The following is a 23536-nucleotide window of genomic DNA, read 5'->3' on the forward strand; positions in this document are numbered from 1 at the left end:
GAGTATTGCCCTACTCTTTGCATAGGTCCTCCAGCAATCCAAGCATGCGATTTTGCAGGTCCAGCAGTTCTGGTTTCGTAATTGAAGATGAAGCCGCCGCAGTGCTGGCTTTACTTTGAACAGAGTCTCCTGCATTCGGAGCGTCTTTCACCAGATCCTTGCGAAGCGTAAAGAACGGAATGTCCATCCCCCGTAGCTCAGCAGCGAGGGCATCCGCCATTTTCACAGCCGCCGCATGCACCTTAAGATCGTAGGTTTTCAATTCCGCAGCAAGCTCCTTCTCCGTCTGTGGCACAGTCAGTAAACAGATATAATACAAGACTGGGAATGTGGAGCCATACAGAGCCGTCATCCTCTTTGACCGGGGCACCTATCGATCGTCTATATAGTGATCAGCAAGTAGTAAAATGTGATGACCTGCAATGTAGACTCACAGAACAGCATCCAATTCTCGCTGCTTTTGGGGGCGCCCTTGCTGCTGTTTTATTAATGCCTGTCGACTGTCAAACCAACTCTGTTCATGGTGGTGCTGGCTTCGGATCATTCCGCGGATTCTGATTTGCGTCTCTTCGTTCTGACCAACAGTGCGCATGACATGGCGGAGCGCTATTGGCCATGTGGTGATAGTTGAAGAGTTTGCACCAGATGTAGAGGTGGACGGACGATTTGATGGTGATGGCTGAGGATATTTCTGGCGCGGATCCTGAGTTTGGCCTGGTGGCGCATTGGTCTTGGTACTGGAGAATGATCTTTTTGGTGGAGCAGGAGCGGGTGTGGTGTTCTGGGAGACTTGAGCTTGAGGCGCTAGACTTGAAAGCGTTTGAAGAACTGAGTTCAAGTCTGCGGCATTATAGTTCTGCTCTGCCATGTTGAACGGCCAGATAATGAAGGTCTGATGAATTGAGATATCAAGATCTGGGGGATCAAAACAAGGATGTCGATCCCAGGGATAATGTATAATGACGGGTGATGCTGAAAGTCAAGATGAACCCCGACGGAGATAGAACGAATATAAATAGCCCAGATGGAAATAAGACGAGTATTTTTCAGAGCGAAGACACAGAGAATCCAGCTTATACCGAGTACAGCAAGGTGGTCGGGATCTCGGAGGCGCATATATCATAAGGTGTTTGGATGTCTTGGCGCAACCCGTGAAAATTTACCACCTCCAATTCCCCGGCTTTCAACGTCGCACAGCTCAATCCCCACAACAGAGTCCTCCCACCCGCGGCGAACTGTCGGAAATACTTTTGTCTTGACTAGATCCTTGAACACGGGATAACACGCCATGTCCCGATCAGCCGCCGACGCAACACGGTTCACGGCCACCGGGCCCTACGCCAGCTCCAAGACCGGCAGCGCCCCCGACTTCTCCGCACAGAAGTCCAAGAAAGCATCACCACAGACCGGACCCAATGGCAAACCCGAGACACCCAAGGAGAAGGTTGAACGACTGCGAGCCCAGGCACGGGCTGCGAAGCAGGCACAGGCAGCGGGAAGCAGCGCGGATCGATTCATCGAGTTTGGGCGGAAGTTTGCCAACAAGGCGCACAAGGGACTGGTTTACTCTTTGATTGCTGCATCTGGTATGTTTTATCTGCCTTCAGCTGAGTGACGGTGTTGCAACATACGATTGCTTTTAATGCATCCATGCAGCTCCCGGTTTCATCCGTGCACGATACTAATTACTCTGGCTACTAGGTGTCAGTGCTGCTCTGACAGTCTACACGTTTGTTTCATTGACAATGTACAACCGCCGCCAACGCGAACTCTGGATCGAGCGCGAAGTCGCGAGCCTTCGACAGGCGGAGCTTGCTATCGCCAACGGCACCGCCACTATCGAGCAGGAAGAGCTCGTCAAGAAAGAGAAGATTGAAGATATTCTCAAGCAGAAGCGCGATGAGGAGAAGGCACAGAAGCCCTGGGCGAAGGCAAAGCGATTCCTCTTCGAGAAGTTCAACGCCGAAGATAGCGGTGCCGCACCCACACTGGCAGAGAGCGCGGAACAAAAGGGCAGTGTCACCGAGGCACTGCAAGCCAAGCAGGCAATTGACGCTGCCTCTGCAAAGACCGGCGCTCCCCTGCCGGGTCAATTGGACGTCATGGCCGAGCGCGTGGAGGATGCCGCCAAGACCACGACGAAGGGCTGGACTTCTTGGTTGACGGGGCGGTAGATGGACAATAACCTGCTTCAAGGCAACCACACGAACGGCGGCGCTTATTTGATGGGCGGGTGGACATGACCTTGCCTGCATGCGAGTTCCGAGGACCCGTATGCTGTGCTGATCTGACCTCAGCGTCTACTCGTTACGTAGTACACGTACAAGCACGCGCAGTGGGACGGACAACACTCCACGCGCAAATGAACCGATCCCATCTACCGCTCTGCCGATCCTCAACCTTCCGACATCCACAATACCTTTTTCTCTTGCATAGCAGACCACCATTGTCGTGGGCTGCTTCCATCGTCCCAGGGGGTTCACGGCGTTTTAATTTCTCATTTTCTGCCCTGGAATGTGTTTCCAGTCTATACGGCCTGTCTGACATTTGTTATGAGTGTTTGGGCTGGTCTCCATGTATATCGTGTACAGTACATAGATCTGTTTCTATCTGCTCTCAATTCTATTTTCCACAAGTAACTTTCTGAAGTAACTTCCTGTGACCCGATGTCCTTGCACGCCTGTACTCCGCAGAACCTTGGACTGAATAGACTACTTCTCCAGGTCACTAGCCACAACCCACAACCCACATAAGCTCAGCATGTCAGAGTCACACTGCCCAGTGACTAACAAGCACCGAGTCTAGCCGAAACAAAACCAAAAGGGTGTGCACTAAGTCCCAAAGAGGGAGGGACCCATCTTTCAGTTCCGGCAGAGCGCTTTCCCGCGCACATTGTAGACACCACGAGTGGTCCACGGTGGAGCGAGAAAAAAATAGAAATAGGCCTATAAGTAGGAGAGAGACAATCGGTGGAAAAACACTTTAGAATTTGAGAAAAAGATATCTAAGGGGCAGATGCCATTCTCGAGCATAACTTTTTCTTTCACCATGGATTATCCCACCACTAACGAAATCCTTCCCAGAAACGAACCCTCATATTTTTTTTGGCACCACACACAAAAAAGGAAAAGAAAAAAAGTTACAAAGGAAACCGCTGAAAGAAGAAAAAAACACGCAAAACCAGCACCATGTACTAATGCCAGCTCCACGGACGAAGACAAGAAACTCGAAACTATCGAATTCCCGCTACGCACTTAGTGGGAGCCGTTGGTCTGGGACTTCAGGAGCGCACGACGAGCACGAACACCATCAGCGAGATCCTCGAGAACCTCGACCGTCATCTCCCAGTTGATGCAAGCATCCGTGATGCTGACACCGCGGAGAAGAGCCTCAGCTCCCTCGGGGGGAACCTTCTGGTTACCCTCGTAGATGTTGGACTCGATCATGACACCGATGATACCAGTCTCACCCTCACGCAGCTGATCAGAGACCTCCTTGGCGACAAGGGGCTGGTTGAGGTGGTTCTTGTTGGAGTTACCGTGGGAGCAATCGACCATAACGACCTCACGCTGCTTCTTAGCGCGGAGAGCCTCGCGGGCAGCCTTGATGCTAGCGCGGTCATAGTTGGTTCCCTTGCTGCCACCGCGGAGGATGACGAAACCGTGCTCGTTACCGGCGGTCTTGGTGATGGCGGCCAGACCCTGCTTGGTGACACCGAGGAAACGGTGGGGGTGGGAGGCGGCGCCGATGGCGTCAACGGCGACGGTGAGGTTGCCGTCTGTGCCGTTCTTGTATCCGATGGGGAAGGAGAGACCGGAGGCCAGCTCGCGGTGGAGCTGGGACTCGGTGGTGCGGGCGCCAATGGCACCCAGCGAGATCAGATCGGCCAGGTACTGTGGGGAGATGGTGTCGAGCATCTCGGAGGCGATGGGGAGACCGGTGTTGGTGAGGTCGGTGTACAGCTTACGGGAGACGCGGAGACCCTTGTTGATGTTGTAGGTCTCGTTGATGTCGGGATCGTTGATCAGACCCTTCCAGCCGACGGTGGTGCGGGGCTTCTCGAGGTAGGCGCGCATGATGACGCAGATTTCCTTCTCGAGCTTGGTGGAGATCTCCTTCAGACGGCGGGCGTACTCGAGCGCGGTGTCCGGGTCGTGGATGGAGCAGGGGCCCACGACGACGAGCAGGCGGTCATCGCGCTGCTCGATGATCTCCACGGCCTGGTTACGGCCAGCGCGGACGGCCTCAATGGCGCGAGCGGGCTATTGAAATCATCTTGTCAGCTGGTGCAATTTTTTATTTTGAAACGGGCGGTTTTTTGCGCGGAAGGCGGGGTGGCCAGCCGTGGGTGGTGGGAGGGAAAAAAGTGACTCACCGCGGGGATCTCATTCTGCAAGAAGTAGGGAGACAGCAAAGGGTCGTATCCAAGGACTAGAGGTTCAATTAGCCGGTGACATTCAGAAAACTAACGACAGCCAGCTCCAGGGCTTAGCCAGTGACAGGTACATACCACGAGTGTCCTCGTTGACTTCGGTGGTGTTGACGAGAGGCATTGTGAAAACAAAAGGCTAACCAATTAGTATTAAAGATATATTAAACAAACAAGAATGGATGATCCCACAGGAAGACCAAGAGGAATTTATATGTAAGAAAGTGACTCACAAGACTGGCGGGAAAAGGAAAAAAGGAGAAAATGTGAAGCAAAAAATAAAGAAAGTGGGCCGATCTGTCGGATTTTGTACGCTGCACGCTGCACGCTCAGCTGTAGCACTTTCTGTACTCCGTATTTGTCCTCTCAAATTTCCCTTGGGCGTTAGGCTAGATGCTGCGTATTTCTACTATTTTGTTTGCTTCTTTCAATTTCAATTTTCTCATACAAGGCAGAGAGAGAGAGAGAGAGAGAGAAAAAAAAAGCCACCCAATGGTGAGTGTTCAGATCTGTCCAACCAATCACCGGGCCGGGGATGACCACATTACAGAAGTACAAAAGTACCTTATAGCTCTGATGTATTAGACAAAACAATGCACTTGTACTTGTCAGGTCCCCTGAGAACTAATGTATTGAATTATTAAACTATTGACTGTTTGCCTAGACACCCTGGTAGAGCCCTGGAGATACTATTATATACTAGACTTTGGCTGACCTGCATCTGATGTCATGTCTAGGAAGTACGGTGTACACTTGTACAGCGTCAGATTATTTCTCAAACTTCGGCTCTTGTAGACTACTCCACGGACACGGAGTAGGAACAGACCTACAATTAGTGCCAGTCTTGGTAAAAGGCTCATGTGGAGCGCCGAAGACGGAGCACAGTATGGAGTAGCCTTAAAACCCTTCACTTGATCTTCTCTCGGTCTTCTTCGGTTGGCGACCTCGGCCTCGGGCAAAAATCAGAAGCCCGCAGGGAAATACGGAGTAACCACATCCACAAGGAGAGGAAGCCAATAAAAAAGAAAATAATAAAAAAAGGAAGTTCAGCTCTCACCGCGTCTTCCTGGAGCTTGGGAGACGCCGTGATTGGAGGGAGAAACTTGAACACTTCCCCTGAATATCACGGAATATCACGAATAGACTATGAGATCGAGATACACATCAGCCGCCCTAGGGTTATGTGTCATATAGATCCACGCGATCTGGCGATCTGATCTACATTCGGATCGGTGAATTCCATCGAAATCCATCGAGATCAAAACAAAGATTAGGTTCTGACGATTTAATTTATTCTGTTCCCGCCTTTCTTCTTAGCGAGTTTCAATGATTTACTCCGTAACCTCCTCTTTCCATAGATCTGAGGTCAGCCCGGAGGTGTCTCTGGTCAAGCACAGTCATCAGTCATCTTTCGTAGTACGGAGTATCCCGTAATGCACCTCGGAGCTACGGCGCTATACGGAGTACCCGTCTCTTCGCACGCTACATACATCCCGCTCCCTTGCATCACCGGCCAATTGACACTTGTGCATGTTCGGGCGCAGTGCTGAACCTTGCAAGTTCTGGCCATCCCTTGTAGTGGACCCGTCATAAGCACATTTCGCGAACCATAGCTCCACCAGCCGCACATTGCTCCGTACAGACGAGTCGTGTACGGAGTACCTGCCCTGTCCCATGCAGCCCAATGAGTAAACTATTGCATCCCCGGGGCCACTTTGAAGTTCAGCTGAACACACCCTATTCTGCCCCGTATCCTGCCCTGAACATATTGGTCCGTCGGTTATTTCACATGCTACTCCGTACTCCGTATGCCTTCAAGACTTCAGCTTGATTCAAGCGCACCCGCCTCGTCGGGTCAAGTGATCGACTAGGGAGATACCCACAATGGGTAGGTGCTCATCTCAATACTCCGTCTGCTCGACTTTGTTTCCAGGAGCCTCGGACCAAATTTCAGCCGCGGGTCCAACCATGTTAGCGCGTCAGGGGCGTGTTCGTGTCCGAGTACGGAGTACTCCGTACGGAGTCGTGAGCTCGATCCCGTCTGCGGAGATGGATCTCCGCCCGTCAGCAATTTGGGCATTGAATGTGATTGGCTTTTCACTCCGTACATGGACTGTGTTTATCTCGGGAGTGGAAAATAATTTGTAGCTTGAAGATCTCAATCGCATCTCATCCAATCTGCCATCCGCGCTCGGCTTGTCAGCTCCCGTTCCGAGAGATTTTAGGAAACTAGCTCTCTCGCAGTTATATCCTCATCGGTCTAGAGATTTGGAGGTTTGGACTTTGTACCTACTGTTCATCTCCATCGATTCTGTACTACACGTATATTCTTCCTGGATTTGGATATCTAAAGCTCTTGCTCGAAGGCATGACCATGAACACTTGAGAAAATTGTTTGAATTGAAGAACAACCTTGGAATAGATTTGCAGTCCACAAGGCTTATGTTATACCCAGGTCGATCCATGTTACCATAGGGCTGTCAGTTAAAATTTGCAGAGACCACCCGTGGACGGTATGGAGTAGATCCAATCGAGGCATGGCCCCACAGCAATCCGAATGACAAGATCCCACTCTTTTCACTCATACCTAGCCGTCTTCTTCGTCCGATTTGATATTGATGTGGCCGGTCTTCCTCTGTAGTGGGTGTGTGAATTTTGAAACAAGGGCCAATCTATCGAGTTGTATGAATCGACTTTGGAACGCCCGTGATTCCAAGGTTGCCGAAACACGGCCGGGACGTCTGCGTGTACTGATCTTGTTCGTCTCCGTTGCGAAACCATTTACGACCGTCGTTGGCAGCCAACTGCTCGTCGCTTCGATCACGAGCACCATGTTGTCTCCGGGTGCTGTGCCTCGCAGCGGTACGTCGTGCGCAACATGCCCCAATCCCATGTGCTAGCTTGCCTTTCCTTCTTAGGTTTGAACCTCATGTTCTTCGGCTTGACAGTTTCAGTGTTTGTCAGTATACACATGATCCAGCCCCGTGAAACGGGGAACGAATGGGGCCGCGAGCCCGGGAGCACGGGATTGGCTAGCCACCATTCGATAATCTTCTTGCGGTCGGTAAGGACAGTTTCCTCCATTTTTTTTTCATCTCCACTTTTCGGTAATTTTCTTTTGGCGACGGTGTTCTTGCTCAGCTAGCTGTTGGCGGATGTTGCTTCGGTCTTGGCCTTCTTCATCGGAGGCTCTTCGCTGTCTGACTCCCCGGCTTCAGGTGCATCGGACTCAACTTCTGCTAGCGGGGAGGGAGGTCGGGACTCTGTGGTGAATCCCACCTGCCCAGCTTGTCCAGCGATAGTGGCTAGTTTTGTAAGAAAAACGTTCTGATCTTCCACTCGTGGTATCGCGTTGATTTGGGTCTTAATGGCGTCTCTCCTTTCTGGAAGGCCTCCCCATGTCGCTACCCAGTGATTGTACATTAGCAGGAATTCCTGTACCTGAGTCGAATCTAGCAGCGGAGCTAGCCCATTAGCGAGTCGCGTATCCACGTCGAGTTTGTTAATCTCCTTCATCAGTGAAGCGATCTCCTTTCGTAAGAAGGAGGAGTTACACTCGGGGAAAAGAAGCGTAGCTGGCTTCAGAGATGCAGTGGTGGGTAGGGCGAGCTGGTTGATGACCTTGTTTTGATCCGCGGCCTGGGTGGGAGTTGGGAGACGCCGACTGCGTGTTGATTGGCGCTACGAGTCCCGCGCGTAGCCATTCCTTGAGGATGTGGGGTCCTTTGTAACTGAGATATGCATCTCTGATGAGCCACCCATTGGCATTTTAGCCGCCTGTCAGGGTGTATCCGTCGCACCAGAATGGCAGGAATTGTATCTCGTTCTGAGTGAGTATGACGGTAGGCGGATTGCGGTGGGCTACGCGGTCGACTGCGCGGTCCGATCAGTCGGTGGAGAGGTCAAAGACTCAGCGGGGTTTTGAGGAGTGACTGGTGTATTTTGAGATACCCATCCGCTATTGACGACAACGTTCGTTCCAGTGTTTTCGACATCAGGTTAGGGTCATCCCTTGTCGCTGGTCCTGACTGAACTGAACAGTGGTTCTTCTGAGTCGGACATCGATTGGTCTTCTGCAGCCTGTTTGCCTTTACCCTTTCCCTTTCCCTCGAGGTCGGGTTTAAATTCCTCTTCTAAATCCAACGCTGATTCGAGATCGGACGTGGGTTCGCTGGAAGCTATAATACCTTGTTTGAAAGCCGGAAATTTGTTGGACCTTGTGAGCCGAGTTTCGTTCACAACTGTTACCTTGATTGGGTTGGTAGCAGCGTTGCGCCTGATAAAGGTACACTTGGGCGCCGAGTTTGGTTGAGGAAGAAGAGACTTCCAAGGTTTGTAGTAATTTATTTCGATATTTCTTGTGTTAAGGTCGCCTGCTCATCGACCCAGAGCGATACCCGCCCTAGAACAACACTTAAAAAGGATTGGGAGTGTCGAGACCAGCCTGTAGGGAGGTTAGATGACCCCCATGGCGAGATAGTGCGCTCTCTCTTTTCTCTCCCTTCCTCCCTCCCTCTCTTCTTTCTTTTCCCGGTCGGTCTTTTTCCTCAACAGCCAGAATCTACTGTTTTGAAGCGATTTGTGCTTCTATTCCGTGAATCAGACTGTTATCACAAGTGAGGAGTAATAGGAGCAGCTGCAGCACCTTTTACCCCTCACCCTCCAGACTTAGATTTTGATGAAAAAGAAAAGCAAGTGCTGAGGTGGTTGACTATGCACTCCAGCAAGCCATTTAATCAATGAAGCAAGGAAGCTCTCTAAGAGGAAGCAGAAGTTCAGAAACGATGACTCACTGGAGCAGGGTCTCTGGGGCATGTGATGCCCCCAAAATGGGCGCGCAAACGAGAAGCAATCGCGCATTGTTGAGCAGCAGCAGCAATTGCAGGCATTGCTTGCTCGAAAATCTGACATTGAACCCCTCACAAGAGTCCAGGTAGGTCATATTTAAAGTCTAGTCAAGAAAACTCAGCAGCTATTGGCACTATGGATCCAGCTTCAGTATAGAAAGGTGACTGCACATTCTCCTCCAACAAGTCAATGGCATAACTTCACTTTCCAGACGATTTACTAGAATGATGCGGTAAATGGAAACTGTCAAAAAGTCATCTCACAGGAAGCTGAAGTCAGCCCATTCCTTGACAATCCAGTCATTTGCCGCACAGTATGACGGAGAGTTTCTGGGGCCATTTGACGGCCCCCTCATCAATGCCAAGATAATCAAATCAAAAAATCTGTTTGGACCCCAGAACAATTTTGAATTTGATCAGCTCAAAACACCTGGACACCCTTACTGACAAAGAAAACATCCGAGAAGCCTTATCTCCAGAGCTTGGGAGTCGTCCGACGTAAGTCTGCTTTGCACCGAACTCGTCTTTCTCTATCGCAATACATATCCAGCAAGATACTACCACAGAAGCTGATCTAGCCCCTTCAGACCAAAATGAAAGAGAGACAGAGCCTCCCAACACTCTCAAGCGCAACTCAAAGTTCAACGAACTATTGTATGTACTATATTGAAGATGGGGAGGTTGGTCGGAACGCAAGCGCAGCCCTGAAATCATGCTGTTCACCCAATTCAATTCACTCCGAGTCCCAGAATGCGCAGTGGTGTGAAATACCCGATCGATTCTTCAAAGGTCTGCCTGAGCCCGGTGTCGATGATAACGAGGCAGGTCGGTGGCTGCAGGGTAATTTCACTCTTTGCCAGAAAGACCAGGGAAGCGTTGTTGGGGCAAACTATTGCAATCTGCCCCGATACAACCCGAATCTCAATACAGCTGCACCTATACAAGGACAACATCACCTTGCTTGCTTCTGTCTGTTCATGTGGCTTTGGTTGTTTTCACGCTAAGGCTTAAGGTGGATTGATGCTTCTCATGGACCACAATTCCAGTCGGGTGCGCTGAGGAATAGACTTCTGGTGTTGCGGTCAAGAATTGAGGAAGCTCTTATAGAGTGTGGTTTGCACTACGCTGTTACTGTCCGGATAACTCGTGTGTATAATTTGTGAGAAAATACGGGTAAATAGTGCTCATGTTGAATTGCACCCGAGAAGCAATAGTGTATTATCAGATTGAAGGGTGAAGGGGGAAGAGAGAAGAAAACTCTCGGGCTCTATCAAATCACACTCAGTGGAGCTCAGCAGCCCAGCCAGTCAGGGCTCCAAAATTCTTCTTAAAATCGGCCTCAGGTAATATCACCGACGTTTTTAGAAAACAGATACCTGGGGACACTCAGACTTCGATCACATGGCTATTTGATAACCAGTCTTGTCCTTACCTCCTCGGAGCTTATGGGGGATACTCCTCTATCTTTCCTATTTGTTTTGAATACAACATCTATAATGACCATGCATTCTTTCAACAATTCAAGAGTCTGCTGCTGCCCACTGGAGCAGGGGGCTAAGATTTCCTTCAAGTGGTTAGATGGCAGAGAAGGGATTATGAATATGGATGATTTGATAAATACGGATTTGCGTGGAGAGAGAACAAGAAAAGAAGAGGGAGAGAGCTAAAGAGCTACGGACCGAAGAGACGAGGCGAATCCATGGAGGAAGGAAGCTGTTGGGAGATCAGATAACCCCCTGTCTCGATATCTCTTTCTCTCTCTTTCTTTTTTTCCCCGGTCGGTCTTTTTTCTTCAACGGCCAGAGTCTAATGTTTCGGGGCGATTTGTGCTTCTCCTCCGTAGATCAACCTGTTACCAGAAGCATGCAACCCCCCACCTGCGGACCTCTCCAACACAGAGAGTCTTGAATTCGTTGATACGGATACATCACTCTGGAGTCAAAAAGAGCATCTAAAGCAGGGGGCCATTGTCAAGTATGATAAAATTTTGGCCGATGGACCCCAGAGCTCTGACCTTTCAAAGCCCCCCGAGCGATGAATCAACCAGCAACACCGACCGACATGCCAGAATGACAGTTGGCCAGGAGGAAGTGTCAACGATAATGGGTTACACGATCTCGAAGTGAAATCCTCTCGTCTCCATCCCTTTTCCGGTCAACCGACGAATAAAAGCCAGCACAAACTGGAGTTTGCTCGTACACTATACCCTATAACGTAGAAATGGTTTTACTTATCGAGTCGGGATCGGTATAAATGGCAAAAATTGTGTGACTGAACCTTGGAAGCCATGGCGAAATTTTGATTGAGAGAGAACTCTGTAATGGAACCTTAAAAATGGGTATTGGGGCCGCGTGGGAAGCTAGTGCGAGGAAGTAAAGAGGTAGTTTTAGCTCGTGAAATCTGATATCACGTATAGAGCTAGTCTCTAGGTTGCCTTCATGCCCTCCCAATCCCAATCGGGCAATCGAGCAAGGTGAAAACTGAGACGAAGTTGAGAGTAGGCAGACATGTCGAGGTGGGTTACTTCAAGGCAAACTTGCCCATCGTTGCTCTCGCCTTTCAGCACGTTTGGACGTCAACATATATGCTAGCCATGTCCCCAGTCACCTCCCACCGGGTAATATTTTTGTCTTCGATTCTCCGCTGTCCTTTGTTATTATTTGCACCTTTGAAAAATGTCATCGAATTTTTCATGCTGACAGAGTTTAACACCAGCTCGATGCATGATCTGATCTATACCCAGACTTAGGCGAAAGCTTGTGTCGGAGCCTTGGTGCCTGATTTGTCAGGCTACAAAACACGTAGTTTGATAGATCTCGAGTGACCCCTCTCTCTTTCCACTGCTCCTCCTTTCTAATAATAAATTACAAAGCTATCCATTCTTGCTTCTTCGATAGGTTCTGGAGATGAGAGTGCCTTTCAAAATCAGAGCTAGGGAGGAAGAATGTAACTTAAAGTGCAGCCACGGAGTATTCCGTGCGCTGCCTGCATGGGGCCAAAACTTGAAAAAGAGAAGATCGCTCACCAATCCTGTAACGGAACTTTGAAACCTTGTACTTTATTTATTTTCCATACATCCCCCTCTTTCCACTGTTGATGTTGTGGTCACTTCTTATTTTCACCAAAGACACACTTCATTATGTCAACTGAGAAATTTACCATCACTGAGCACCTGGTCCCAGGCAGCCATATTAGGGAATATCCCGGAAGTACGGTTAACCAGGAGGATGTTTTGAAGATTCATGTCAAACAATATACTCCTAAACGAGAGGGTCCGGTTCCAGACGATGCAATCACTTTCATTGCCACTCACGGAGTCGGTCTGCCAAAGGTGAGTGCTCTTGTGACCTTGTGTTGTTCCTCGTATACTCATCTATTAAATACAGGAGCTGTATGAGCCACTATGGGATGAGCTCCTAGACCAAGCTTCTGGGTTTCATATCCGTGCCATATGGATGGCCGATGTCGCCAGCATGAATCAGAGTGGCATTCACAATGAAGACAAGCTCAGCATGGATTGTATGTGCATCTGGCTGCTAATACTTCTCACTGGACTAAAGAATCAATCCTAGGCTCCTGGATGGATCATGCCCGAGACCTTTTGTTGATGATCAACCATTTCCGGGACCAGATGCCACGTCCTCTAGTTGGAATCGGCCACAGCTTTGGTGGCAATATTATGTTTGTGATGAATCTCATCTCCCCATCTCAAACAATGAGATGATAAGGCACTGACTGGCTTTTTCTTTTAGTACCAACCTTGCCTACTTGCATCCCCGTCTTTTTACTACTCTCTTACTGCTCGATCCTCTTATTCAGCTAAGTCCACCCTCTTTGGGCTTTGGAACTGACGCTCCGAGTGCGATCAACTACACTCTCTGGCGAGATGATGTATGGCCAAGCAGGGAAGTAGCAATACGCGCCAACCGCGCTATCATGCAAGGCATGGATCCCCGATGCTTGGATCGCATGACGAAACACTTCTTTCGCGATCTACCAACCCCACTCTACCCAGATGTTGAGGCCATAAAGGCTCTATTTGGAACCACTGCGGACTCTACTACCACTCCAGTCACTTTGACGACACCAAAATATCATGAGCTCGTAGCTCAAATTCGACAGAACTTCAATGCCCGTGACCCGAAGACAGGTCGCATTGAAGTTCCGCGCGACACTCATGCCGACATGGATCCACTGGTTGCTTATATTCCATTGTACCGCCCGGAACCCCGAAGCACCTTCCGTCGTCTGGAGACGCTTCGACCTTCATGCTTATGGGTCATAGCCGGCGCTACGTTTTTGAACATCGATGAGATACGCGAAGGTGTCAAGATATGCGGGTCGGGTATTGGTGGGAGCGGAGGTGTGCCGGATGGGAGGGTTCGCGAGGTTGTTCTTCCAGGGTTTGGGCACTTGATGCCATTCCAAGAAGTGAAGACCGTTGCAGAAACATGTATAGTCTGGCTTCAGCAGGAGATGGATCGATTCCGTCAGACTGAAAGACAGTGGAAAGAAGACAGGGATGGGAAAAGTCATCTTGCGGTTGAAGAAAATTGGTATAAGGTTTTGAAGCCAATTCCTAGTGGACGCAAGAAGAGGAATGATAAGGGAAAACTTTAGATAGCTGCTAGATTGCACGTTACAAGCTGAAAGGAGTTATTTGTCGCGGGTTCTCAAATGTAAAACTATGTATATTCTCCAATATGTCTCGATTTCTTGTACATATCATCCTTATCTCTTCGAGTTAAGTATAAGGCACATTCCAAGGTTGACCTCGGGAGTACCTTATGATTTTCAGGTCAGGCTCACGTAGACTCTGTAATTGTAGAATATGCAAAGAAAGATGACGTTCGAGGGCAGTGCAATTTCCTTCGTTTGCGCTACAAGGCAACCCGAAAAAAGAAATCTCATCATGGTGACCGGGTTTCTACTCTTGGAAATTGGGGCCAGAAATCTAGCCACGTAAACTTATACAGGACTGCAAAGAAAATTCTCTCCCAGTGTCACTCCAGCCATGCAGGCGGAGTGGTGGGACTGAACCCCGCCCCCTTGACTGATGTGGCCGGTCACGCATTGGAGTATAGTTCAACTTCAATTTCGAAGTGGCGAAGCCAATGTAACCAGGCCCACGATGACACGAGGTCTTACATTGAAGTTGGTAGTTGCCATTGATAATTCTTACGAGATGAGATTTCAAGGCTGTTGATGTTCCAATGCTGGTATTGTTACTAGCGGATCTACAGTAAGCGGGAAGACCCGCCTTCCATGTATCCTCCCGCTAGCTCAAAATACGAATACAAGGGCGTGCGCGTATTTTCAGAGGATCCACTTTCCCGAAACATTGCTCGGGTCTTGCTCCTTTTTCGTTGCGTATTTTTGCGAAACATGCGAAACGAGTCATAACAGGACGTAATATGAGATTAAAACCGACTTTCAAGATGTCGGCGCATATACCATACCGTACCCCGATCATTCTCGCCCCCAAAGTGGAGTGAGGAAAACCTTGCATTAGGCTGCAACACTCCATCTACGTACTATGCAGAGTAGCATCCTTCAACCTGTAGGCCGGTGGGCTCTGGATATGATGCTGAATCGGGTGGCGAGACCCCAAATCGTCAGATACCACTCCATACTCCGTACTTCTTACAATGTAATTTATCCGAGGGCCAGATGCAGAAGTGGATCGTGACAGCCTACAATACAGAGTACGTATACATGCTGTAGATGGCCCACAGCGCGAAAATATAAGCTCCATACACATAAGCCCTAGAGCAAAGATATGATATCGCGAAATTGCGAACAACTTCGACCCCGCTTCGTCTGTCCATTCCAGAAATTGTAGGCCTGGAGCACACTGTACTTGTAAATGCCAATTAAATCTTACGAAACTGGAGACATGCATGAATAGCCCCCAAATCATCAACTTGTTGGGTCACTGTAGGTCGAGGGGCCAAATTGCCGTGTAGGAATGGCGAAACCTTGAAAGACAGAGATCTTGATTCCCCTCCGAAAATGGCTACAAATACAATAGCCTGTCAGCGAGACTAGCCATGATATCGTGCCTAGCTTTCTCCGGTGATACCCTTTTCCGCAGCCTTCCACGAGAAACATCATGAGTGCCGCATCCCCAGCCTCCATTATCCAGGAGCTTGCATCGGCAGCCAAACAATATGAGAACAATGAATCTGGTGCAAGGGAAGCTCTCATTGCTCAGAGTAGAGCTTTGATCGCCTCGCTTGAAGTTCCAAGCGAATTCATTCAACACACTTTCTGGTCTCAGGTGAGCTTGGCTGGTCATTGGAACCTTGGAAGCATAGCTAATGAGTCAATAGCCCGCCCTTTCTGCTATCGTCAGACTTGCTACCGATGTAAACCTTTTCCAATACCTGAAAGATGCCCAAGAAGAGGGTTTGAACGCCGAAGCTCTGGCCTCAAAGACTGGCATGGATGTGAGCCTTTTCGCACGCTTGGCCAGACATCTTGTGGCCATGAACGTGATCACTTCCCGCAACGGAGTGTTCTATGGCACTGCCTTGAGCAACGGCCTTGCCGCTGAAAACTACCAACAATCAATCCGTTTCTGTCATGACGTGTCCAGGCCCTCGTTCGGTGCTTTCCCGAGCTTTTTTAAAGGCAATGGGTACAAGACCCCCGCCCTGGGCACCACTGATGGCCCATTCCAATCTGCACACAAGGTTGACATCTCATTCCCACAATGGCTTGTCGGAAATCCCCCTTACCTGCAATACTTTAACTCTTACATGAGTGCCTATCGCGCTGGAAAGCCGAACTGGTGTGACAACGGCTTTTACCCTGTCGCAGACCGTCTTCTGAATGGGTTTGACGCCTCTGTGAGCGATGTTCTGCTGGTCGACGTCGGCGGTGGTCGTGGACATGACATCGCCACCTTCGGCTCTCAATTCAGTCCGCTCCCAGGAAGACTTGTTCTTCAAGATCGAGAGCAAGTCATCAACAGCATTCCCGCAGATGAATCCCGTCAATTTGAAGCGACGACCCATGACATCTTCACAACGCAGCCCGTGAAGCATGCTCGGGCTTACTACATGCACTCCGTTCCTCATGGCTTCGGAGACGAGGATGCAGTTAAGATCATGGCCAACCTTGTTCCTGCTTTGGCGAAGGGTTACTCCCGTGTGCTCCTCAATGAGATTGTTGTTGACGAGGAGCGCCCAGTGATGTCAGCGACCAACATGGACTTGATCATGCTGGCCCACATGGGAGCCAAGGAGAGAACAGAGGCCGATTGGAGATCCATTCTGACCCGGGCCGGGTTGAAGGTAGTCAACATATACTCGTATCCCGGCGTGGCAGAGAGTTTGATTGAAGCGGAACTCGCCTGATCGTCGGGTTCTAAACGTGAAAAGAAGAATTAGAAATTTGTTCCCGTCAGAGTCAAACAAAGCCAGATTTAGCCCCCAACCTGAGAAAGTCTAGGCTGCGATCATCCAAGGTTCTTAGCGGCGCTCAAACTTCGGTAAAGCGGGGCCGAAGGCTGGTGTCAGGGCCTCGGAGACACCCCGGGCGTATTGAGTCAGTTACATTTCCAAAATTTCAACCAATGCCCTTTCTAGGGACTGGGGCAGTGTGGGGCAGTGGGGTCATGATCCCTGTGTTCTTCCCCGTTTAGGTATGGCTCAGGCAGATCAAGCGTCATCCTTCGTTCCACACCGACGATCTATAAATATGACTAGTTTCGCATTGATTGGTCGCTTCTCCTTACCACCCCTGCTAGCGTTTTATTACAAGCGTATAACAAGCTCATTAGTCAATTAAACCCACGGGTTCAAACGGCCTTCGAGCAAAGATCGTACATGAGAGGCGTTTCGCTAAGCATGCCACTTTTGGGCCCCCTGTTAAATAGGCACCCCTCCCCCCTGCCCCTCTGAATTTCTTTGGGAACTATTCCCCCTCAAAAATTTCATACTGTTTCTCTCCAATCTTATCTCTCCACATAAATAATGGTCGAAATTCTGGACTACACCAAGGCCTTGGAGGTCCTGAAGGAGTATCCTTCCGGAGATGGTCTCCATGTCGATACCCTTCTCGACTCCGACAACCACGGAGCCTTGACCTACAATGACTTCCTCATCCTGCCCGGCTCTATCAGTAAGATACTGATCCTCATTCGTGCCCGCCATGTATTCTAATCTCGTCCAAAGCTTTCTCAGCAGCGGACGTTTCCTTGGATACCAAGGTGACCCGGCGGTTCACCATCAAGGCTCCACTCCTCTCGTCCCCCATGGACACGGTGACCGAACATAACATGGCTATTCACATGGCTCTTCTGGGCGGTCTGGGAGTTATTCATAACAACTGCCCACCCGATGACCAAGCTGAGATGGTCAGGAAGGTGAAGCGCTATGAGAACGGCTTCATCCTCGACCCCGTTGTTCTGTCCCCCAGCACAACCGTCGCAGAGGCAAAGGAATTGAAGACCAAATGGAACTTCGGCGGATTCCCAGTGACCGGTAAGACACATTACTTATCCTCCTTCGGGAAGTTGGCAAGTTCTGACTCGTTTTCGCTTCTAGAGAAGGGCACTCTCCACTCCAAGCTTCTCGGCATCGTCACTAGCAGAGATATCCAGTTCCACAAGACTCCAGAGGATCCAGTCACAGCCGTTATGTCGACTGAACTTGTCACCGCACCCGCGGGAACCACCCTGGCTGAAGCCAATGAAGTCCTCCGCAGCTCCAAGAAGGGCAAGCTTCCCATTGTGGACAAGGACGGATTATTGGTCTCCCTCCTCTCTCGCAGTGATTTGATGAAGAACATCCACTACCCCCTCGCATCCAAGCTTCCATCCAAGCAGCTGCTCTGCGCTGCGGCTATCAGCACCCACGACGCTGACAAGGTCCGCCTTCAGAAGCTCGTCGACGCTGGTCTCGACATTGTCGTTGTCGACAGCAGTCAGGGAAACAGCATGTACCAGATTGCTATGATTAAGTGGATCAAGTCTACCTTCCCAGACATCGATATCATTGCCGGTAACATCGTTACCCGTGAGCAAGCCGCCGCACTCATTGCCGCTGGTGCCGACGGTCTGCGTATCGGTATGGGAAGTGGCTCCGCATGCATTACCCAAGAAGTCATGGCCGTCGGTCGCCCCCAGGCTGCTTCCGTCCGCAGTGTTTCTGCATTCGCCGCCCGTTTCGGCGTTCCCACTATCGCCGACGGCGGTGTCCAGAACCTGGGACACATCGTTAAGGGCCTTGCACTTGGTGCCTCCGCAGTTATGATGGGAAGCTTGCTTGCCGGTACTACCGAGTCTCCTGGCGAATACTACGTTAGCAATGAAGGTCAGCTGGTCAAGGCCTTCCGCGGTATGGGTAGTATCGCTGTTATGGAGGACAAGGGCAAGAGTGGTGGCGGTAAGAACGCTGGCGCTTCCCGCTACTTCTCTGAGAACGACAAGGTCAAGGTCGCGCAGGGTGTTGCGGGATCTGTTGTCGACCGCGGTTCCATCACTCAATACGTGCCTTACCTTGTTGCTGGTATTCAGCACTCTCTCCAAGATATCGGTGTTCAGGATCTTGAGGCCCTGCACAACGGTGTGAACAACGGACAGGTTCGCTTTGAGATGAGAAGCGCCAGCGCGCAGACCGAGGGTAATGTTCACGGTCTTCACAGCCACGAGAAGAAATTGTACTCTTCTTAAAAAGAAAGCCTCTGTGCGTGTCGCACATTGTGAAAAATTATGTTTATCCCAGTTATTTGGGCAAACTAAAAGTTAGTTTAAACTAAAAGATACACATTTTGAAGCCCCTTTCAAAAAGCCAGTAGAGCCCATATCGTTTCGATAATTATCCTCCTAGTGATGTATGTCTTAGGAAAAATCTTAGAATCATGTCCATAGATGTAGATGGGAATTCGATCGAGCCATGGCCACACCAATCGTATCAGTCGGAAGAAAAGTTCATTTTACGAGATGAACGTACCGCAAAACTTTCAAACTAGTACATTGGGTACGCTAACCAAAATTTGCAATTGGTTACTTTTCAACATCCTCATCTTTTTTGAAAGCCTATGGTTTATTTGAACAATTCCAAATATCTCAAGGCTTGATTGGTGAAGATTGACTTTTAAACATGCACTATTTACTTCTGTCCTTCTATGGCATTCTCAATGTCCTTGTAAAAAAGCCATTTTGTCTTCTTGCCGTACTCTTTCGCCTTCCAATCATTGATTTTCGAAGGGTAAAAGTCGACTTTCCCTTTCAAGGTAGCATCATGAGCAAGGACGACGAATACATCCTCACAGGCATCGAGCTCCTTAATATTCTCGACTGTCCTCAAAGCAGCAGTGTAATCAGTTGGCAGTGCAGGCGATAACGTGAAAACAGAGTCGGATTTGCATGGAAGTGAAGTGTCACCAGAGTCGAGTGGACAAGGAAGATATTTTGTGGGTCGAAGCACTCCGGCATGGTGACATGAGTCACCACCCATGAAGACAAACGAGTCTGGAGAGGTAGTCACGCGAGCAAGAGCACCGATATGGCCCACGGAATGACCCGCAGCATCTAGAAGATAAAAGGACCCATCGCCAAAATAGTCCATGGCGTCAAAGGAACCGATCTTGGTGGCTCCCTTCTGTGTCTTTTCAAAGGAGATCTCACGCACATTGCGACCTTGGATGTCGGTGTTGAGGTTTATTGCGTCTGGGTTGGTTGGGAACCCGGGCCAGTGGGTGTCTCGGATGCCAGGTCCGACGACTAGCTCGGTAGATGGGGGAAAAGTTGATGGGTCACCAATGTGGTCAAAATGGGCATGCGACCAGATGATCGCTTCAATATCTTTGCTTCGGATCCCCAGGGAGGATTCGTCTGAGTCAAGAACATCTGAGATGTTGCGTGGCTCTTGGATGACCGTTTGCGATTTGATCATGGCCACGATGGATGGTGGGAGGTTTTCCCAGTCTTGTCGAACGGCTAGGTCAAACAAAACATGCCGACTGCCATTTGAGATCAAAAAGCAGTAAGTTGGAGCTGTGACCTTCAGAAGCCCTGGGAGATCAGGTGTCCAGAATAAATCAGGTCTCAGATCAAGTAGTGTTCCCCTGTGTCCAAATCAGAATAATGTAGAACCCAGCAATCAAGGAATCTTACGAGTCAATAATTCGCACATCGACTGTCGAAGATGAAGGAGGAATATTCAAAGCAGGCGGGATGGAAGCTTTCTGCTCAATGGTATCATCTCGTTCTGGTGCTGGCAGTTTGCGAATCACTGCGTGCAAGCCCCACTGTCTGAAAAACCAGGCATTTGTGGTCTGGTAATTTTCAGGGTTCACAATTTCGATCTGGGTGGTATTAGCACAAGAGATTTTATCTAAACGGGGGGGATAACTTACTTCATAATTCAAAAGCAACATCGGAAAGAGCTTCTTGATCTCAAGAATGGCGATGTTCTTTCCTAAACAAGTCCGACGTCCCGCGCCAAACTGGGTTTACACGTCAGCAAGGGCATCTTTGACAAAATCGAAACTTCGACTCACTGTGAGAATACTGTTCTCAAGCTTGACCCGATCTTCGCGGCTCAAATCTAACCATCTGCTAGGTCGCCATTTATCTGCATCGTCACCAAATGTTTGTTTATCGCGGTTGGCCAAGTAGGGACTAATTCCAACAACTGTTCCCGCTGGAAGATATGTCTCACAGACTGTGATACCGCCTTCAGGGACGACTCGTTCAAAGGGCAGACAGAATGGGGGATGCAGACGCAAAGCTTCAAGAACGCATGCATCAAGATAAGGCAGGCTTCTCACTCCATCCCAAGAAGGCAAGGATCGAGACAGGCCATTTGAGCTCTCCGCTTCCAAAAGCTCGGCTCGCAGACTTTTCAACGTATCTCGGTCAACGAGAAGGTTATACATCATGGTACGCATGACATTCGCAGTAGAGTCTGAGCCAGCCATGACGTTAGAGAAGGTCCACGCCCTTGGTGCCCTGGAAATGCGTCAGCCGAATTAGGTCCGAGAAAAGTGATCAATCGATCAAAAGGTGGATTACCAAGGCATGATAGAATGAGGATTTGATGCTTGGATATTCAAGAATTGAGAAAGCATGTCCTTTTCGTCTGCTTTCTCGTCATTCTCACGACTGGACACTCGTTGAGATATAAAGTTATCGACAACCTTCAACACACCAAACCCGGTAGGTCGCTTGAATAAAGTAATGAATGAATTCTTGTTCCAGATCTCATCAAACCACGGAATTTGTCCCATCTGCGTCGAATTTGTATTAGTATTTGAATGTCATATTGATTATAGAGCATGTACTCACCACAGCGACTCGGGTCATGAAATTCCAAATCTCCTGCAAGATTCCATGCATATCACGACCTTGCTCCAAAAAGCCGTATCTTCGGGAGAAGGTCAATGTGCCCATGGAGTCGAAGGCGAAATATTGCAACCAATCCCCGAGATCGAACGGCTTATCATTCGTACCCACGAAGCGCTCATCGAGTTGTTTCGATAGTACTGTAAGAGTTTCATCGACCAGTGGCTCGAGTCTCACCACATTTGTCATGGAATACAACGAGGCGATCGGGCTTCGAAGTTGCTTGTGCAGATCCTCGTCTTGAGTGTTAAAGACCGCGGGCATTGCGCCCTTATTCCGGGTATATGGTTTTTGCGTGCGATAAAAGTCACCCTGGAACCTGAGAGTTAGCAAATGGGATCCGGTCGTATGGAGATTTGGGGAGCAATGAATCGCAATAACAGACCTTCGGGAATCCAGGTCTACTCGGGTAGATGGTTGGTATAACACGAGGATCAGAGACTGAAACCATGTTTGGTCCAAATCGAACGATAGGGCCATACATGGCATGCATGTCACGATGAAACTCATGTGCTCGGCCAGTCTTCACCCACCACACACGTTGGAGATCCGTGAGTTTTGCCAACACCGGACCTGGTATATCCTTGAGCCGCCAATATGACCTGACATAGCGTTGGACGAGATATAGTACCACGGCAATAGCCGTGATCCATGTTAGCGACAAAGACTCCATTGCAGATAGTCCTGGGAGCTGTACACAGTTGGATGTTGGAGGTTTCACGGCGGCTCTTAGATTTGACCGAGCCAGACTTTAGTATCTAGTTTGTAACATAAGATCTTATTGGTAGAGAAACACAAGAGTAGCACGTCTTTCGTTATCTGAATGTTTTTCCGCAATGTAACAGGAATGGTACCAATACCGCCCATGAGCTCATGTCCATGGGTATATTTTGTAAAAGATACAACTTCACTTCACTTTCCTCATTTGCACGTCAGATCCTCTTAGGCCCCCAATTCATACGGAGTGCAAGGAATGTTAAACTTGCATACAGCGGAGCGGAGAATGTATCAAGATTCCACAAAAAGTGAGACAAGTACCTAGCCACCCCACAAAAGGAATAGCACGCAGCATACCAAGTGAGATGGGGGCGTTTTTCTGACCCAACTTGTTCGTATTGAAGACTTGTACATGTAATGACCTTAGAAGGAGAATACCCAGGTAAACTTTCAACATACACTTGAAATATGTTTTCTCGGTTTCCCGATCGGGGCTCGTATTTGACTCCGGCCCCGGAATATCTGGCCCCCATTGAAGATGGCTCCACTGCCCCACGCGGTTTCCTGAGTTGAAATTTTAAATACTTCATTGCTACTCCGTAGGTAGAGGAAATATCAACCGACTTTACGCAAGTTGAAGCAACAGAGCGGGTCATACATTAACACAAAAGCTCAACAAATTCGTGCTCTACAAAGGAGTACTCCGGTGCAACCATCTTGGCACCTGCCATCGGCCAACCCCGATGTAAACGCCAAATCAATTGAGCACGGCTAGCAACTTCAAAATTGAGCTCATCGGCAATCCACCCATGGAAGGCTAATCGATTGATGATGACCTTCTGGTGATGTTCCTCAAATGTTGTATCCATTCTAGACCAATGAAAACATGAAGATGCGAAATTGCCCCGCGGAGTTGAGGTTACTTGTCTCGGTGGTGCGGACCGAGGTGCAGGTCAGTTCATACAACGTCAGTGGGGCAGACTCGAAAAGTCCCTGGCGTGCGTGTCATCTACATACTAATAGGCGTGTAGTGCTTACTTTGAGATCCACTGATCATCGTCAATCTCGTATAGCTGTGGCGGATCTTTTGAGTAGAGTACTGTACCACGTATTGTGTGAAGAGAATTTTATCTAGTTGTCAGACGGAATTTGATACCATGAAACATTGAAGTAGGGGCCTTGCAGAAC

General features: G+C 49.3%; 9 protein-coding genes across 9 annotated transcripts; 4 read left to right on the top strand and 5 right to left on the bottom strand.

The window, feature by feature from the left end:
• Window positions 1-10: 10 nt before the first annotated feature.
• Window positions 11-868, bottom strand: N7506_004678 (DUF2458 domain-containing protein; the record flags this gene model as incomplete). Its single annotated transcript, XM_056953972.1, has 3 exons — window positions 11-286; window positions 342-381; window positions 435-868. 3 exons carry the CDS (start codon window positions 866-868, stop codon window positions 11-13), a joined length of 750 nt encoding a protein of 249 aa, XP_056812861.1.
• Window positions 869-1288: 420 nt separating this feature from the next.
• N7506_004679 (cytochrome c oxidase assembly protein COX14) lies at window positions 1289-2174 on the top strand (the record flags this gene model as incomplete). The annotated part of the gene is made up of 2 exons (XM_056953973.1): window positions 1289-1586; window positions 1702-2174. The coding sequence occupies 2 exons, from the start codon at window positions 1289-1291 to the stop codon at window positions 2172-2174; spliced, it is 771 nt and encodes a 256-aa protein (XP_056812862.1).
• Window positions 2175-3254: 1080 nt separating this feature from the next.
• N7506_004680 (3-deoxy-7-phosphoheptulonate synthase) lies at window positions 3255-4553 on the bottom strand (the record flags this gene model as incomplete). Its single annotated transcript, XM_056953974.1, has 3 exons — window positions 3255-4262; window positions 4376-4431; window positions 4511-4553. 3 exons carry the CDS (start codon window positions 4551-4553, stop codon window positions 3255-3257), a joined length of 1107 nt encoding a protein of 368 aa, XP_056812863.1.
• Window positions 4554-7249: 2696 nt separating this feature from the next.
• On the bottom strand, window positions 7250-7513 carry N7506_004681 (uncharacterized protein; the record flags this gene model as incomplete). The annotated part of the gene is made up of 1 exon (XM_056953975.1): window positions 7250-7513. The coding sequence occupies one exon, from the start codon at window positions 7511-7513 to the stop codon at window positions 7250-7252; it is 264 nt and encodes an 87-aa protein (XP_056812864.1).
• Window positions 7514-7570: 57 nt separating this feature from the next.
• On the bottom strand, window positions 7571-8173 carry N7506_004682 (uncharacterized protein; the record flags this gene model as incomplete). Its single annotated transcript, XM_056953976.1, has 2 exons — window positions 7571-8110; window positions 8162-8173. 2 exons carry the CDS (start codon window positions 8171-8173, stop codon window positions 7571-7573), a joined length of 552 nt encoding a protein of 183 aa, XP_056812865.1.
• A 4242-nt stretch (window positions 8174-12415) lies between these two features.
• On the top strand, window positions 12416-13896 carry N7506_004683 (uncharacterized protein; the record flags this gene model as incomplete). The annotated part of the gene is made up of 4 exons (XM_056953977.1): window positions 12416-12607; window positions 12663-12795; window positions 12849-12957; window positions 13029-13896. The coding sequence occupies 4 exons, from the start codon at window positions 12416-12418 to the stop codon at window positions 13894-13896; spliced, it is 1302 nt and encodes a 433-aa protein (XP_056812866.1).
• A 1492-nt stretch (window positions 13897-15388) lies between these two features.
• N7506_004684 (uncharacterized protein) lies at window positions 15389-16637 on the top strand (the record flags this gene model as incomplete). The annotated part of the gene is made up of 2 exons (XM_056953978.1): window positions 15389-15556; window positions 15609-16637. The coding sequence occupies 2 exons, from the start codon at window positions 15389-15391 to the stop codon at window positions 16635-16637; spliced, it is 1197 nt and encodes a 398-aa protein (XP_056812867.1).
• A 618-nt stretch (window positions 16638-17255) lies between these two features.
• N7506_004685 (IMP dehydrogenase/GMP reductase) lies at window positions 17256-18955 on the top strand (the record flags this gene model as incomplete). The annotated part of the gene is made up of 3 exons (XM_056953979.1): window positions 17256-17403; window positions 17457-17765; window positions 17829-18955. The coding sequence occupies 3 exons, from the start codon at window positions 17256-17258 to the stop codon at window positions 18953-18955; spliced, it is 1584 nt and encodes a 527-aa protein (XP_056812868.1).
• Window positions 18956-19394: 439 nt separating this feature from the next.
• On the bottom strand, window positions 19395-22304 carry N7506_004686 (uncharacterized protein; the record flags this gene model as incomplete). Its single annotated transcript, XM_056953980.1, has 7 exons — window positions 19395-20352; window positions 20402-20592; window positions 20644-20733; window positions 20788-21238; window positions 21302-21516; window positions 21575-21943; window positions 22017-22304. The coding sequence occupies 7 exons, from the start codon at window positions 22302-22304 to the stop codon at window positions 19395-19397; spliced, it is 2562 nt and encodes an 853-aa protein (XP_056812869.1).
• Between the last annotated feature and the right edge of the window lie 1232 nt (window positions 22305-23536).

The sequence above is a fragment of the Penicillium brevicompactum genome, assembly GCF_028827555.1.
Source record: "Penicillium brevicompactum strain IBT 35665 chromosome Unknown utg000003l_segment0_segment0, whole genome shotgun sequence".
NCBI lineage: Eukaryota > Fungi > Ascomycota > Eurotiomycetes > Eurotiales > Aspergillaceae > Penicillium > Penicillium brevicompactum.